The following is a 17,503-nucleotide window of genomic DNA, read 5'->3' on the forward strand; positions in this document are numbered from 1 at the left end:
AGAAGGAAACTGAGCTTTTCCTATTCCCTTCCTTCTCTCACCTTGTGTTCTTGTCTTTTTCTCTCTAGGCTATGGGAAGTGGCTGCGGATCTGGATGATCGCTGCTGAAGATGGAGGTGCCCAGGAAAGGTGAGTGAAATGCAGCGCTGCAGCGATCGAAGCGAAATGCTTTTAAAATGATGTCTTCCCTTTCAGGATTGTCGGTGTGATGTCTCCGTGATGCTGCTTTAGCAGGTAAGGTCTTCTTTCTCTCCAATTCTCTCTTAGCAGGTGACCCAGGATGCTGACCGGCGTGGCTGAAGTCCAGAAGCAGGAGCTGACACGGTGAGCGTCCAGCTGCGAGGAGCAGAACAACGCGAAGCGTGAGTTGCTGATCGGGTGTGGTTTAAATAGCTTTGGAAGAAGTTCCTGGTATGTATCCTTCCACCGATCAGGTATGTATCCTTCCCCGACCACACCCAGGGAAAGTAGTCCCACAGGTAAAGTAGTTCCATTCAGGCCTCAAGAGGGCCTGGATGTAGCAGCATGGTCTGCATCAGGTAAGTGCACATTAAAACACTTGAACACATGTCTAGCTTTATGAGCCTGGCGCCTAAGGCGCCAGGACTGTGTCCAAAGGGCCCCAGCTTGGGCCCGCTGGCACTTCCCTGGGGGAAATGATGCCTGCCTCTGGGGTTGCTGGGTCGGACCTGGCTCCTTGGAGGTAGGCATCATGACAGCCATATCCCAGACAAGAAGACTGCATTGTGTTTCAAGGACGCCAGCGACCCTCCCGGATGAACGGCAGAGTTGGGGAGGCGAGACCAAGTCTGTGGTATTCACCTTTACTTGCGAATTAAAACTACAAAGACATGAAAGGAATGCACACAGCCAGTGAGTTGGCGAGCGACATGAAAGACCAGTGTGTGTTTGTAACGCTCACCTGATTCTCGCAGAGGCGCCGGTCTTGACTGGGCGACTACCGTATCTCAAAGGTGATGTGCAGCACCCGGTTGGCTCTTTGGGCTGGACCTCTGTGCACTGTATGCCTGACGTGTAGAGTAAGATGTCTTAGGTAAGTGAATGCCGAGCTCTCCATCTGCCTCGGGGCAGGGTGCTGTAACCAGTTTCTTCACTGGATAGGTAGCGCAGGCCTCTTGACTTCAGAGGACTGCTGTCCGTCGTTTACTGCACGAACGGTAAGTTTCGAGTCATTCAAATGTCTTTAAAGTCTTTAGTAATGATGTCTCTTGTTTTGCAGGGTTCCGGCGATGGCGGATGACGGGCTGAAGTGAGTTGAAGATGGAGCCCGTGTGATGAATAGAAGCGCCTGGAAGCACGTAAGTAAGCGCTTGTTGCCTGCTTCACTATGCGCTCTGTCTTTTTATTTTGCAGGTACGAGTTCGGAGCGGCTGCAGGGTGCCGGAATACCCACTGGATTAGATGTGGAAAGGAGTAATGGCACGTGAGTATTAAAGTTCCCCAATGTCTTTAAACGCACCTTGTTTTGTCTTTCAGATGCCGGAATGCAGTGTGAAGACCTCCGGAGCGCACGAAGAGTAGGTAAGCCTTTGCCTTTCAGATGCCGGAATGCTAACCTGTTCTTTCTTGTCTTTATAGGTGTTGCTGAAGACTGGATTCAGGATGGTAAGCCTTTGCCTTTCAGATGCCGGAATGCTAACCTGTTCTTTCTTGTCTTTATAGGTGTTGCTGAAGACTGGATTCAGGATGGTAAGCCTTTTTCCTTAGGCCCAGGACCGGATGCAGAAGACACGATGAGCGTTCTGCTGCAGAGGTTGCAGAATAACGCAAAGCAAGATTCATCCACCGGGTGTGGTTAGGTGTCTCCTTCCACAGCCACGCCTAAGTAAGAAAAGAGTTCCTGGTAAGAAAAGAGTTCCTGCCTTCCAGAAGAGTTCCAGTGTTCTGAATCTAGGGAGTGGCTCCAGCCCCACCCAACAGGAAAAGTAGTTCCAAACAGAAGAGGATCAGAGGCTCAACTGGCAGGCAAGTAAGCAGCATGGTCTGCTGAAGGTAAGTCCACCCAAGCATTATGAGCCCGGCGCTTCCAGCGCTGGGACTGGGCATATTTATGAGCCTGGTGCCACTGGCGCCTTTTGGAAGCAGAGATCATGACAGTACCCCCCCTCAAGGCCCCTCCCAAACCGGGCTTCTCCGGGGGTTTTGGCTTGTCAGGAAATGTTCGGTGAAATCTTTTGATTAGGCGAGGAGCGTGGACATATTCAGCAGGTTCCCAGGATCTCTCTTGGGGGCCGTAGCCTTTCCAGTCAATTAGGTAGAATAGTTTAGATTTGGAGATCTTGGAGTCCAGAATGCTTTTGACTTCAAACTCGAGTTCTCCATCCACTAGGATAGGTTTTGGAGATTTGGTTAGTCGGGTTTGAGGTTGCACGGGTTTTAATAGAGAGACGTGGAAGACCGGATGTATCTTCATGTGCGGGGGCAAGTCCAACTTGACCGCTACTGGGTTTACTATGGTAGTGATGGAATAGGGACCAAGGTATCTTGGGTTGAATGTGCGTGGCCCTTTTAGAGATAGATATTTGGTGGATAACCAGACTTGATCCCCTACTTGATAGTGAGGGGCTTCCTTCCGATGTTGATCTGCTCCTTTCTTGTATTGTTCTTTAGCCCTTTGAAGGTGAGAAACAGCTTCCTTAAAGGCTTGGGTGATTGTAGAATGCAGGTAGTCTACTGCTGGTGTTTCAAGATCTTGGAGGGGATCCAACTCTGAGGTTCGAGGGTGACTGCCGTACAAAAGAAAAAATGGGGTTTTCCCAGTTCCCGAATGGACAGAGTTATTGTAGGCATACTCGGCTATCCAAAGGATATCTTTCCAAGTTTTTTCAGTTTGTTGCAGCATGCAGCGTAAATACTGTTCCAGAGTTTGATTGGTCCTCTCGGTTTGTCCGTCGGTCTGAGGGTGGTGACTGGTCGATAGTCTCACATCAATTTGAGCCGACCGACAGCAACTTCGCCAAAAATGAGAAATAAATTGACTACCTCGATCCGAAATTAGAACCGAAGGAAAACCGTGCAGTCGGACGATGTTTTCGAGAAATTCTCGGGCCAGAGTTGCTGCTGTTGGCAAGCCTTTGAGCGGAATGAAATGCGCCATCTTGGAGAATAAGTCCACGATTACTAGAATCGTATTGTATCCGGAGCATGGAGGTAGATCGGTGATGAAGTCCATAGAAAGCGTATGCCAAGGGCGAGGTGGGATGTCAATAGGGCGTAAGAGGCCTGCTGGTCTTTCCTTTTGACTCTTGTTTTGGGCGCATACTCCACAGGACATTATAAAGTCTCTGATATCTTTTTTCCAAGACGGCCACCAGAAGTAGCGCTTGATCTTTTCTGAGGTCTTGGCTATACCGGGATGACCTTCCATTAAAGAGTCGTGATAACAAGAGATTACTTTTTTCTGTAAATCTGTGCTGGGTAGGTATAATCGTTCTTGGAAATACAATAAGTTGTCCTTTACTGCAAAGTCCTTTCCCTGCAGATGCCAATTCTGTATGTCTGCTGGAGTTACAAGTTGTCTGGCTTTATCCTTAACTTCCTCTATGGATTCTGTGGCGATTACACCCAGAATTCTTTGTTCGGGAATGATTGGTACAGGTTTAGGGTTGACCAAGTGTTCTTCCACTCCCATCCGAGAAAGGGCATCGGCTTTACCGTTCTTTGTACCAGGTCGATAGGTAATTATGAAGTCAAACTCGGCAAAGAATAATGCCCAACGAAGTTGTCTAGAGGATTGGGCTTTTGCGGTCTTCAAATATTGCAGGTTTCGGTGATCCGTAATCACAGTAACGGTGTGTCGGGCCCCCAGCAGATAATGCCGCCAAGCCTTAAAGGCAGACTTGATAGCCAGAAGTTCCTTGTCAGTAATCGTGTAATTGATTTCAGGAGGCGAGAATTTGCGGGACCAAAATGCCACGGGATACAACTGATTGGTTACCGGGTCCTTTTGTGATAGAACTGCCCCCATGGCAAGGCTTGAAGCATCAGTTTCCACGATGTAGGGGAGTTCGGGGCGAGGGTGTTTTAAGATTGGTGCAGAGATAAATTTAGTCTTCAAATCCTGGAAAGCTTGTTCCGCCTCGGTAGACCATTCAAAACGTTTGTTTTTCTTTAACAAGGCAGTGATGGGCTGGACTATTCGAGAGAATTCGGGGATAAACCTGCGGTAAAAGTTAGCGAAGCCTAACATGCTTTGCACACCTTTTACGGAGGATGGTGATGGCCATTTGAGAACTGCATCGACCTTCTTTGAATCCATACGCACTCCGCCAGGTGATAATATGAATCCCAAGAATTCAACTTCAGTCACGTTGAAAACACATTTTTCCAACTTAGCGAAAAGTTTGTGTTGGCGCAATCTTTCGAGGACCATTTTCACGTGTTTCCGATGTTCAGATTCCGATGAAGAATAAACGAGGATGTCGTCAATGTAAACAACAACACATACATCTATGAGCTCTCTGAGGACATCGTTCATAAAATATTGAAAGGCGGCCGGGGCATTGCAAAGTCCGAAGGGCATGACCTGATATTCAAATAGCCCATACTTGGTGCGGAAGGCCGTCTTCCATTCATCGCCCTCTTTTACTCGTACCAAGTGGTAAGCTCCTCTAAGATCCAGCTTTGTATATATGCATGCTTTTCTGACTTGGTCCAGGAGTTCAGGGATCAAAGGTAACGGATATCTATTCTTAACGGTGATCTGGTTCAGGGAGCGATAATCGATACAAGTTCTAAGGTCTCCTTCCTTTTTTGGAACGAAGAACAAAGCTGAAGAAGCAGGGGACTTGGAAGGACGAATAAACCCATTTGCCAGGTATTGATCCAGGTATTGTCGAAGGTGAAGGTTCTCAGGCTCGGTGAGGGCATAAATTCTACTACAAGGAGGAGTAGATCCAGGTATCAGGTCTATCTGGCAGTCATAAGACCTATGAGGAGGTAGAGAGTTAGCCTGATCCTTCCGGAAAACATCTTGGTATTCTAGGTATTCGGGAGGTAACTGGGGAGTCTCTGAAGAAATTGCGGCCAGTGCAACACCAGGTGGAGGGTGACAAGTAGAGACACATTCTGGAAACTGGACCGTTCTTGCTCGCCAATTGATCAGAGGATTGTGTTTCTCTAACCAAGGTATTCCTAGAATAATCTGAAACTGAGGGGCCTTGATCACATCGAACAAGATCTTCTCATGGTGTCCATCTTGACTTACTAGCGTCACCTCTTGAGTGGTATGCGTTACTGGCCCGGAGGCTATCTCCGTACCATCCACCGTAGTAATGACGTCCTTTACAGCCTTGGGACAAAGAGTTAGATTCATCCTCAAAACCATTTCATGATCCACATAATTGCCGATGGCACCGCTGTCGACGTAAGCTTCAATTGCATGTAATCGATCCGGATTATCAGGGCTAATGAGGACCATAGGTATCACGAAATGCAAGGTCACGGAACTGGTTTTCACGCTCGGCAAGAGGACCTCTATTCTTGTCGGGCGAGGTCGTTTCCCTGCTCAGAGTTTGTAACTTTGGTAACTGCAGCTCCTACTGCCTTCTTGGCAGGTTTCACCGGACAGTCTCGAAGAAAGTGCCCTGAGTTTCCGCAATATAGGCATAATTGCAACTGTTTCCTCCTTTCCCGCTCCCTTTGTGTTAGAGGACCTTTCAGACCCCCTATTTGCATGGGTTCCCCGGAGTCTACTCCTTTGGAAGGAGTTGGCGGTTTGGAAAATCCTCGAGCATCAAACTTGGAACGATCGGCCTTCCTGTTCTGCAGCCTGTGATCTATTTGAACGACCAAGTCTATATAATCCGAACAGTCTTGTGGGGGATTCACTACTTGGGCTAAAACGTCTTTGAGCTCTCCACGTAGACCTCTATAAAACAGCGTAATCCTTTTGTCCTCAGGCCATTGAGTTTCCACTATTAGTCTATTGAAAGATGCAATATAAGCCAAAAGGTCTTGATTACCCTGTCGCAACGAAAGAAGCTCATTGTCCAAGGCCTGCCCCTGTGAATGTCTTGCGAACAGTTTTTCCATACTAAGCTGAAAGGCTTGAAAATCATGGAGAACCGGATCATCTTGATTAACTAGAGGGATCGACCAGTCTGCCGCATTGCCACTAAGGTACGAAAGTACAAAAGCTACTTTTGCTTGATCAGTTGGAAAGGCTGCTGGCCGGCATAAGAAGTGCAACCGGCACTGATTGATAAATACTGCAAACCTCTTTGGGTCACCAGAAAATCGTTCGGGCGGAGCCAGAGGTACATTCCCAGGTAGGTTGATCTGCACTGGATTCATAGAGGATGTTGAAGGAAGATTTGCCCCTGATGCGGGTAACGGGGTCTGTCCGGCTTGTGACTGTAGCACTTGTCTAGCAAGATTGTCTGTTCTCTCCTTGGAAATAATTTGTTCCCTTCTTAGAGCATTCGTTTCCTGACGAGCTGCATGCACTTCTGCCCTTAGTTCCCCAAGTACCCGGGCTAGGGGGTCAGTATCCGAGGTTTCCATAGCGCCTGGGCGAGAGTTTTGCGGTAGGCTTTGCATTCTGTAACGCTCACCTGATTCTCGCAGAGGCGCCGGTCTTGACTGGGCGACTACCGTATCTCAAAGGTGATGTGCAGCACCCGGTTGGCTCTTTGGGCTGGACCTCTGTGCACTGTATGCCTGACGTGTAGAGTAAGATGTCTTAGGTAAGTGAATGCCGAGCTCTCCATCTGCCTCGGGGCAGGGTGCTGTAACCAGTTTCTTCACTGGATAGGTAGCGCAGGCCTCTTGACTTCAGAGGACTGCTGTCCGTCGTTTACTGCACGAACGGTAAGTTTCGAGTCATTCAAATGTCTTTAAAGTCTTTAGTAATGATGTCTCTTGTTTTGCAGGGTTCCGGCGATGGCGGATGACGGGCTGAAGTGAGTTGAAGATGGAGCCCGTGTGATGAATAGAAGCGCCTGGAAGCACGTAAGTAAGCGCTTGTTGCCTGCTTCACTATGCGCTCTGTCTTTTTATTTTGCAGGTACGAGTTCGGAGCGGCTGCAGGGTGCCGGAATACCCACTGGATTAGATGTGGAAAGGAGTAATGGCACGTGAGTATTAAAGTTCCCCAATGTCTTTAAACGCACCTTGTTTTGTCTTTCAGATGCCGGAATGCAGTGTGAAGACCTCCGGAGCGCACGAAGAGTAGGTAAGCCTTTGCCTTTCAGATGCCGGAATGCTAACCTGTTCTTTCTTGTCTTTATAGGTGTTGCTGAAGACTGGATTCAGGATGGTAAGCCTTTGCCTTTCAGATGCCGGAATGCTAACCTGTTCTTTCTTGTCTTTATAGGTGTTGCTGAAGACTGGATTCAGGATGGTAAGCCTTTTTCCTTAGGCCCAGGACCGGATGCAGAAGACACGATGAGCGTTCTGCTGCAGAGGTTGCAGAATAACGCAAAGCAAGATTCATCCACCGGGTGTGGTTTAAATAGCCTCCTGTAGTGCTTAGGTGTCTCCTTCCACAGCCACGCCTAAGTAATAAAAGAGTTCCTGGTAAGAAAAGAGTTCCTGCCTTCCAGAAGAGTTCCAGTGTTCTGAATCTAGGGAGTGGCTCCAGCCCCACCCAACAGGAAAAGTAGTTCCAAACAGAAGAGGATCAGAGGCTCAACTGGCAGGCAAGTAAGCAGCATGGTCTGCTGAAGGTAAGTCCACCCAAGCATTATGAGCCCGGCGCTTCCAGCGCTGGGACTGGGCATATTTATGAGCCTGGTGCCACTGGCGCCTTTTGGAAGCAGAGATCATGACAGTGTTGAGCAAAGATTGAAAGTTGCAACAGTATATTGCACTATTGAAGGCTGCACGCGTGTGGACTGGGCGCGAAGGAAGGCAGACCTGTTGTGAACTTTGAATTAACGACAGCTATGAAACCAGCGATACTGAGTAGCAGAGTGGTCTGGCAAAAGGAAGTAGCCCATTCGAAATTCTCTGTGAAAGGTGAAATGTTTTTGTTATGACGCGATAAAGTGTATGAACTATAAGAATCCAAGTGATCAAAAGTAACCCGGGGGGGAAGTGAAAAGGTGAATGTTGAACTTTTGTGCTCATAACATCAAACTACCCAGACCAAGAGACACTGGGGCAAATAACACAAGAGTGTGAGTTGAAGGGAAAGTCAAAGTGGTCCTGCGGAGGCCTATAGTAAAAGCCACCCACATTCGAAAGTCTTCGACATCAGGAAATGGTCTGAATCTGACTGAGGGAGACTGGAAGTGTGATATGTTAGGGGAAGGGAACCCCTAAAGGATGTGAATTAAGTTTGGGGAAGAGAACCCCTCCAAGTGCTGTGTTTGAAAGGTCTGAGCTCGACTGAGGGAGACCTGTGTGAACTTGTTGCTTTGAGAAGTCCGAGCCCGATCGAGAGAGACCGACGTGAACATTTTGTTTCTTTGTTTTGAAAGCTGGAGAGAGACACTAAGGCCAGGCAGAGCCTCGATCCATGTTTTGAAGTGCCTTTGTCTTGAGAACCTGAGCCAGAGCGTCATCCTGTCTACGGGGACTGCCTTACTCCATGCTGTCTAACGTGGGGAGGAGAGCTGATTCAGCCACATTTATTTTTTATATTCTATATTCTAACACTGAATTTCCTCTGCATACATATTCTTTGCGACGGTAACTTGCCCCTGAGAACAAACAAAACCCTAAGTGACGAAGGGCTGGGTAAAAACCATGAAAAGTTCAGAATTATGATCAACAACTGTAAATCGTCAGAGTTCATTTGGTGCGTCACGGGGGCCCTTGGGCATCAGGGATGGGGACAACTGGGATTGGCTGGCCAGTACATTGGCTCGAAGATCATAATGCCAGGGCCCAGGAAGTAGCAAACCCTTCTTTCATTTAGGTTGCTGGAACACGCAGGGCTTCAAACACTTGCTGAGAGAAGGCAGTATCCGATTCGGAGACTTTGATGTTATTTTCCTCCAGGAGACATGGCTGCATGTTCAACCAACCCTTGAGGGTTTTGTCCTCATCAACCCGACAACAAGGGGACCAAAGGGTAGACCGATGGCGGGTCTACTGACTTCAATTAAGGAGAGTTGTGGACTAAGAGTAGTATGGACAAAGAACATTGCATCATCAATTCAGGTCCATTTGCTGGAATACCAAACTGGTGAGGACGATGCCAGGAAGTTAATTCTTTTGTGCAACCTGTACTGGAACTGTAATGTCCCAGTTGCCAAGAACTTCACAGACCAGCTGTTGGAGGAGGTTGACGCCGCAATGATTGACAACTCTAATCTGAATGTGATCTTATGTGGGGACTTAAACATTCACTGTTTTAATAATTGTGGTGTTCATATAAATCATTACATGAGTAACTTACAAGCAGTGGAAAAACGAGGGTTGTCTTTTAGGAAGGAGTTCCAGTTGAGAAACAGCTCATTACTAAATGGAATAACATCAGGGATATTGTGCCAAAACACACTTGGAGGAGAGGGACTGAATCCAATATTTTGGACTATTTCCTTCCCTCCAATAACTTCCATTTTAGTGTAGTGGCCTTGATGGTAATTGAAACCCCACAAAATTACCATAATATGTTGGAACTATGCCTCCAATTGGGTGCTAAAACAAAGTTCACTTCAGAACGAGATATTCTGGAAGTACAGTCAGGAAGGAATAGACTGAGAGTATCGAGCAATCATGTAACAAAACTATCTAGAGATCTAAGAGATAATGGCAAGCCGGAAGATATAGATTATACGCAGTCTTTGGCCATCTACAGTGAAAAAACCGGCCCAGGTAGATTTAAGGGATTTTGCCACAAATATAACTTCGACCATGAAGTTGATACAAGAAAAAGGGAACTAAAGCGAATACAAAGAGCGCAAACAAAAAAATCCTTCCCTGGTATCACATGCAGTTGTCAAGAAAACTAGGACAGCGCATAATAATTGGTTCAAGCAATACAGACAATCCCTAATGCAATTGAACGCAGAACATATGCTGCAATTGGTTGCATCCAAAAACTCGAGGGAAATTTGGGAAATCTTTAACATGCTGGATGGTCCCCAGCAGAGTCTCATTCCCAATCTTATTTCAGCAAAGGACTGGATGGACCACTTCTCCACGCTCTTCTCAAAGCCCAATTCATATGTGATGAAGGCTTCAGAGATTTCCTGCTTAAGTTAGGAGTTTGAGACTGAAAGGGGGGGGTATCCTTGCCTTAATTAGAACCTCCAGCAATTCCAGAGCCGAAGGTCCTGATGGCCTTACGAACTTGGCATTAAAACAGCACCCAGAGGAATAGGCAACTTTTTTACATCGTCTATTTCTCTTGGTGAAAACAAAACATACCATTCCGGCCACATGGACAAAATCTATTATCGTACCAATCTTCAAGAAGGGAGATGGGTCTTTGGCAACAAACTACAGACCTCTTGGATATTATTGGGAAGCTTTTTGCGGCTTTGATCTTGAATCATCTTACGGACTGGAGCAGGGACTCCAAACACCGGGATGGCTGGCAAGCTGGGTTTGAAAAATGAATTGGAACATCGCTGAACCTTTTTCTAATCAACTATCTGAAATTGGGAACTGTAAAAAAGAACAGCAAACATATATACCTTGCATCAGTGGACTTGTCACAAGCCTTTGACTCGGTCAATAGAAAGAAGCTTTGGCTGAAGTTAAGGGACTGGGCTGTCCTGCTGATTTACGTGAGGCTATGGAGCCTCCTCACTCCAATACTAGTGTTCAGATCAAACTAAATCAAAAGGGTGACATGACAAACCCCATTAAAACAGGAGTGGACCTCAAGCAAGGGTGTCGCCTAGCACTAGCTATCTTTAAACTGTATATCTCTGACATGGGTGATGCCTTTACGGATATTAGGTGTTTCCCACCATGTATTGCGGGCACCCCAATGAATAGATTGTTGTTCTTCTGGATGAAACTCTGATTGGGCTTGAGCGCCAATTGGATGCCTTGGCACTTTTTCTGTCTTCCAACGACCTGAGAGTAAATGCTACCAAATCAGCGATGCTTATTCTTGGTAAGTTAAGGCGCCATTCTCTAAAGTTTAAGGGTTGGTATATAAATGGTGACCAGATTCGAGAGACAACAGAAATGCTCTGCTTGGGTATACCAGTTAACGCAAGCGATAGTGAAGCCCTAAGAGAAGTAGTGCTGAGGCGCAAACTGAAGATGTTAATAGCCCAGGCAAGATTGATTAAATGTAGATACTGCAAATTCACATTGGCACCCTTGCTACGCTTCTATACCATGAAGGTAGTTCTTATTGTGACCTATGGGGCTCAGTGCTCTCTTCAGCTGAGTTGGAAGCTATGGCAAATTCTAGAGGGTCTCTTCTGGAGAGCTGTACTTGACCTCCCAAATTGCATGCTGATGGTGGTGATAAGGAAACAGTTTGGACTGACCTCTCTTATCACCTATGTCAGTTGGAAAACATTATCTTTTTATTGCAAATGTTTATTGCCGCCACCTTATAGCGGCTTTGGTCTGCTGGGACAGGCGCTTAAAACAGGAAAAGAGCAATTACTCGTTAAATGGAGTACTAAATGCTTGGGACCGTTGGACTCATTCGACACTACAGAGAAACTACTCATTGAAAATCCAGACTTTGTGAAAAAGCGTCTGTATGAGTATGACTGGATTGAGTCGTCTGAGTCAGAGCAGTCGTCCAAACTTTATGGAAAATTCTGTACAGCTCTAAATAAGCGTGGTTCAACTCTGTTGTACTTGAGCAAGTTCCCTTCAGCTGTGCAGCGACATCAATTTTTAAGATTACGCTTTAACATCTTTCCAACAAAAGAAATTCTTGAAGCCAGGAAAATGAAAAATATTAGAGACTACAAATGCAGGCTCGGTGGTCACAAGATGAGCTGTGAGGGCGTTATGGATACTCGATGTAATATATTAGGCAGATTTTTTGTGAACAATCGAACCCTAACCAAGAAAGATATTTGGTTACAACTGTTACAGGGTTCAAGGTTATCTGTCACTTTTGCCTTGCTACAGATGGTATCAATAATTTTCAAAAAGCTTGAAGGAAAGAAGTGAATCTAGATTGATAAAGGAGTTTATTTTTGTACACTTGGGACAGTAAGAGCTGCTAACTTTCCTTGGATTCAGTCTTTTAAATTTTTTTTCTATCTTTCTTTCTTTGTAGTTACTGGTTGAAATGGTTGAAATGGTTGTATTATGTGCTTTTACTGTCATGGAATTTTTAAATTTCACACTGTAAATGGTAAAAAGCTTCTCTTGAAGCTAAATGCTAATAAAAAATCCTTTGCATACATATTCTCCTTTACAAACTTTTTATACATGAGATGGGGCTGGCATTAGGTTTTGTTAGTGTTGGCTATTTTGATTCGACAGACTCAACTAGGACTGTTGTATTTATTATTTGATGGTACCCCCATCCAAAAAATAGGAGTTTTTTCCAAACCCCGAAAATTGAATAAAGGTTTTACAGATTGTACCTTTTGTTTCCGTGTGAAATTTGTGATACCATGCCTCCCTTACACCACCTTACCACCTGGGGGTATATCCTGGTCTCTGGTGAAGGTGACACGCCTTCCTATAGAGAACTAAGGAGCTGCTAGGGCTGAAGCCAAATGTTTAGTTTTAGGGCACTCTCCCTCCCAGCCATTTGTACACAAACTGACAATTGAATGAGTCACTTGAAACTAGGTTCACAAAATGACATGAAAAAGGGTCTTGGCCAGTACACTTGTGTATTCCCATGGCCATCATATCAAACTCGATATGTCTACATTTATTTTGAAATTGCTACTCGGCCTAGGGGGTAAACGACTCTATATAATTTGGATCATGGTTGACCATAGTTAAGGGCAGCCATTGCTATTGGAACTTGAGGTTTTCTCAGGCTGTTTGCAGGAATACACATTTTAGTCTAACTTAACATGTTGCCAAACTACAAGGCAACTGCTGTGGGTGTCAGTAGACAGTCCCAGAACAGTAACATGTTTGCACTATAGTTTGTAGCATGAAGCATTATGAAAGTGAGCCTGCTTAGCAGAGCTCACTTTCTGGGGCAGATTACGAGTGTTATTTTGTGTTGCAAAAATCAAAAAAGCCTGGGCAATGCCTGCCCATGCAGATGGCATTCTGGCATATACTGTTGCCACAGTTTTAGCTGGGGTGGTGACAAGGCAGAGGTTCTGCCTTGTTCTCTTACCCTCCTCCCACCCCCCCACACTTCCAGCTGTTGCTCATAACTGAATTATTGTGATAGATGCCACCCCAGGCGAAGGGAGGAGGAAACCTATTTCCCTTGCTATGCGCTTGCCATCTCACAAACACTTTATCTGTCTGCATCTCTGTGCTCTGGTGAGGCAGAGTTTAAGGAAATGGAAGTAGAACCTGAGTAAAAGGATACAGGAAGGTTTTGCCATTCGATTGTTCATGGTCACTCAGTGAGATTTTACTTAGGCGTTCGTTCCAACTGGTGTGGGCTATAGAGCACTTATTTTCCAGCAAGCCAAATTTACAGTCCATTAAGAAGATATTTCACAAATTCAGAGAATATTGTTTAACTGACATATAGCCACCCTTCTACTATGGGTGCTAAGTGATAGTTGCCGGTTACATCTGTTTAAAATGAAGTTCTAATTTTCTAATATCCAGTGAATCCTATGAAGGATCTGCACCCATCACAAATTACTCTAGGGCAGGTAATGACCAGGTGCACCTGATTCACTGGAGGTTTTTGAACTTGAACCTTTTAACAGCATGGCAATTAGAATAACATTTTCTGTTTTTGTAATTTTTATGAAAAGTTTGGAACTGCTAGAAGTACTAGCAAAGTAGCCAAACTGTATTTGAGTAGTATATAATCCCACCTGTTAAGTGACCAGGAAAAAGAATGTGCCAATTCAACCAAACCTGTTGACTTTCAGATACTAACGGCTTAATCCAATAATCCCATTCATTTCAGAGTTGTGTTAATAGTAGGGTGTTGGATTTTTGAGTCGTGTTTTCTTAACTTACTTTTGATCCTTGTATGAAATGTGCTGAAACGTTTAGTCTGGGTGATTTCTTCTTCGCAAATGCTTATTTCACTTTTTTATCACACAGCACATAGGTAATCTAAAGGAAGCTGCCAAGTGGATGGACGAGGCTCAGTCTTTGGACACTGCAGATAGGTTCATCAATTCCAAATGTGCAAAGTACATGCTCCGAGCAAATTTGGTGAAAGAAGCAGAGGAGATGTGTTCCAAGTTTACAAGGGTATGAAATAATGTTTTTCAAAAGACACTTTTTAAATACTAGTGAAATAATGTTTATTATGATGTGCTCAGTAATGCTCCAATTACTTGCAGATAAACCTGATCACATTGAATCCTCCTTTATCGTGTCACAGTTTTTATTTTATGAATGAGTCATGGCTGGTAAGCGTTCAACCATGGCTAGACATTTACATTTAACCATTTTTAACCATCAACTTGTTTTGGTTATGTACAGCACCTGACCAGAAACCCATAATAATGTTAGCAATACCCAAGCATTCGAACAGCTGTCAGGCACGTGTTTCACAGAAGGATTGGTGGAAAGGAATCCAGGACTGTTACATTGACAACTTGGGCAATGTGTAATAAATATTAAGATTAGAGGTAATTTGATCATTAGCACTTTGTCCCTCTTACTCATCAGTGTGTGTCTTCTTGTGAGCTATGTACCAACCAGTGCCTCGTCTTCTACCAACTGTCTTTCGTAGCTGAGAATGAGTCCCGGAAACAAATGTGACCAATGAGGAAACGCCCATTGAAATGCACAACTGACCAACTTTTGGTGAGATGGTGCTCAGAGAACCACTATCATATTCCATACTTTGTTACCAATATGAGACCTACATACATCTGCCAGAAATTGCAAGGTCAAACTGTCTGTACGTTTTCCATAGTTATTCAAATTCAGAAACAGTGCCTAAACACAGCAGTGTCTTCCCAACTAGGGTCCACCCATCAAACTGACAAAGAGAAAAGTCAAATAAAGACAAACAGCAGCCATGCAGTCTTCAGGCAAATTGGATATAAATAAGAGAAAACTCCAGGAAACTAAATCCAGAAATTGAGAGCCTAGCATACATCATACCAACAATTTGTTTTTTTAGTGATTTAAATCCATAAGATATGCATAATAAACATAGGACATGTCATATACTATAGGTTAATAACACATTCAATATATTTATTTTAACAATAAAGATATATTTCCAAGTATAAAATGGTCCTGAAGAAGACGTAATCCTATAATGACAGGATATATCGTCAAAACTAGTTTTTAGCGCTGTGAAAATGTGCCCAAATTTCAAAATACTATGACGCTCCGTCACACTAGTAGACTTGCTTTTTTTTTGGTGATATGTTTTCACTCATTTTGCTTTTGTTTTCATTTTTTTATACTTTTTTGTATACACATTTTTGTTACTTTGATAACTCTTTTATTATGGTTTCTAATTTTGGTTTTGATTTTTATGATTAAGTTTTATGGTGAACTCTTAAGCCGTGTTTCAACTAACAACTTTGTTTATCAAACAGTTATCAAAACATGCATAATCTTATTAATAGTTGCTGTATTTTGAGTCTTTCCTTCCTTTTCTTGATATGATTGGCTGAAATGGATGAATTGTTAATGAGGTAGTCATGCTCCTCCTTTTCTCTTTTGATGAATTGAATCATTTCGACAAATATTTGTACCTAAGTTCATCACACTAAGCATGCCTTGTTTTTCTTTCAGTTTTATGCACTCTCCACAGTGTTGGTAGGTTAAGGGGTTGTCCTGTATGGAGTGTTTTATTAGTTTGAAAACGGGTCATGAATTTTGTCGGTAAGTAATACCTTTTTGCTTTAGTTCCCTTGCTCCGCTCATATCTCTCAGGGGCACTGTAATCCTATAACGGTACCAGTGTAGGGGTGAGCCTGTCCCTCTTTCAAGATCATTTGTTGTTTTACTGTAGCACACATCACCTTAAAGTGAAGTGCTTTTCCATTTTTCTCTTGTAGCATTTCTGTTACTTTTACAAGGCTTCCCGGAACGGCCATGCCATTCGTTTTTACCCTGTCTTTTGGTTATCTGGTGCTTAGGTTTTTTTGTCTTGTCCTGCTTTGGTTTGGCTGTCTGATCCTGCTTTGGTTTGGCTGCCTGGTCCTTCTTGGGTTGCCTGGTTGCATTGGTTGCCTGGCCCATTGTTGCTTGCCTGGTCCATTGTTGGTTGCCTGGTCCTTCGTTGGTTGCCTGGTCCTTCTTTGGTTGCCTGGTCCTTCTTTGGTTGCCTGGTCATTCTTTGGTTGCCTATTCCTTCTTTGGTTGCCTGGTTCCCTGGTTCTTCTTCGGTTGTCAGGTTGGCTGGTTCTTCTTTGGTTGTCGGGTTGCCTGGTCTTCTTTGGTTGTCGGGTTGCCTGGTCTTCTTTGGTTGTCGGGTTGCCTGGTCCTTCTTTGGTTGTTGGGTTGCCTGGTCCTACTTTGGTTGTCGGGTTGCCTGGTCCTACTTTGGTTGTCGGGTTGCCTGGTCCTACTTTGGTTGTCGGGTTGCCTGGTCCTACTTTGGTTGTCGGGTTTCCTGGTCCTTCTTTGGTTGCCTGGTTCCCTGGTTCTTCTTTAGTTGTCGGGTTGCCTGGCCCTTCTTTGGTTGTCGGGTTGCCTGGTCCTTCTAGTTATCAGGTTGTCTGGTCCTACTTTGGTTGTCAGGTTGCCTGGTCCTCCTTTGGTTGTCGGGTTGCCCTGGTCCTTCTTTGGTTTTTGGGTTTTCCTGGTCCTTCTTTGGTTGTCTGGGTTTGTGGTCCCTTTTCGGGATGCCTGGTCCTTCTTTGGTTCCCTGCTCCCTTGGTCCTCCTTCTCCCTTCTCGTGTCGGGAAAATTCCTTATATGGTAAGCCCTGTACCAGAAAAAACCTCGTGTTTCCTGGGCAAAGCAGCTGTGTGAGCATCTGGCCGGGTATGGGGGCTGAGAATGTCTAGTCCCAATCCATTCTCCAACCAGGGGTATGTCTGTTGCTGGGCAGATGGGGGGGGCAAAAGGTTGTCCAGGAGTGGACAGCCCTTGCCAGTTTGAATGGGGTAGATCCTTTCCATTAGGGGGCTGGGGGCAACCCCAGCTTGAATTTAGGATAAAAGTAGTCCTGCGATAAAAGTAGTCATGCAGCCATTCTTCAGGTTGTCGTTTTGAGGAAAAAAAACTACTAAGAGTTGAAGCCTTCTGAAGACCCAAGGACGAAAGTTGAAGACATCAGCATTGCCTCCAGCCAAGTCTCAGTGAAGCCCTGTCACTCCAACACGAAGAGTGGCCTTCCTGGAGCAGAGTGTTCTTCACAATCAGGAGGGTCACTGCCACCCTCTGATGGTGATGTTCTTCATTGCTGCCATTCTCAGTCAAGTCCTGGGCATCTCCTGTCAATGTGGGTCTCTGTGGTGGTCGTCGTCCTTGGGTGTCTGGGTCGCCCAGCTTTAAGGTAGCAGGAACAGTCTTGTTAGAG

The 17,503-nt window shown here is 45.0% G+C and overlaps 1 protein-coding gene across 5 annotated transcripts in view; it reads left to right on the top strand.

The window, feature by feature from the left end:
* The window catches only part of NAA16 (N-alpha-acetyltransferase 16, NatA auxiliary subunit), a 2,654,788-nt gene that overhangs the window by 1,840,642 nt on the left and 796,643 nt on the right, over window positions 1-17,503 (top strand). For all 5 annotated transcript variants that reach the window (XM_069640524.1, XM_069640525.1, XM_069640523.1 and 2 more), the window contains exon 12: window positions 14,107-14,259. In XM_069640524.1, coding sequence (XP_069496625.1) covers window positions 14,107-14,259 — 153 coding nt within the window. The remainder of the gene's footprint in view (window positions 1-14,106; window positions 14,260-17,503) is intronic.

Source organism: Ambystoma mexicanum, chromosome 7q (genome assembly GCF_040938575.1).
Source record: "Ambystoma mexicanum isolate Mex_15411 chromosome 7q, UKY_AmexF1_1, whole genome shotgun sequence".
In the NCBI taxonomy this organism is placed as follows: Eukaryota; Metazoa; Chordata; class Amphibia; order Caudata; family Ambystomatidae; genus Ambystoma; species Ambystoma mexicanum.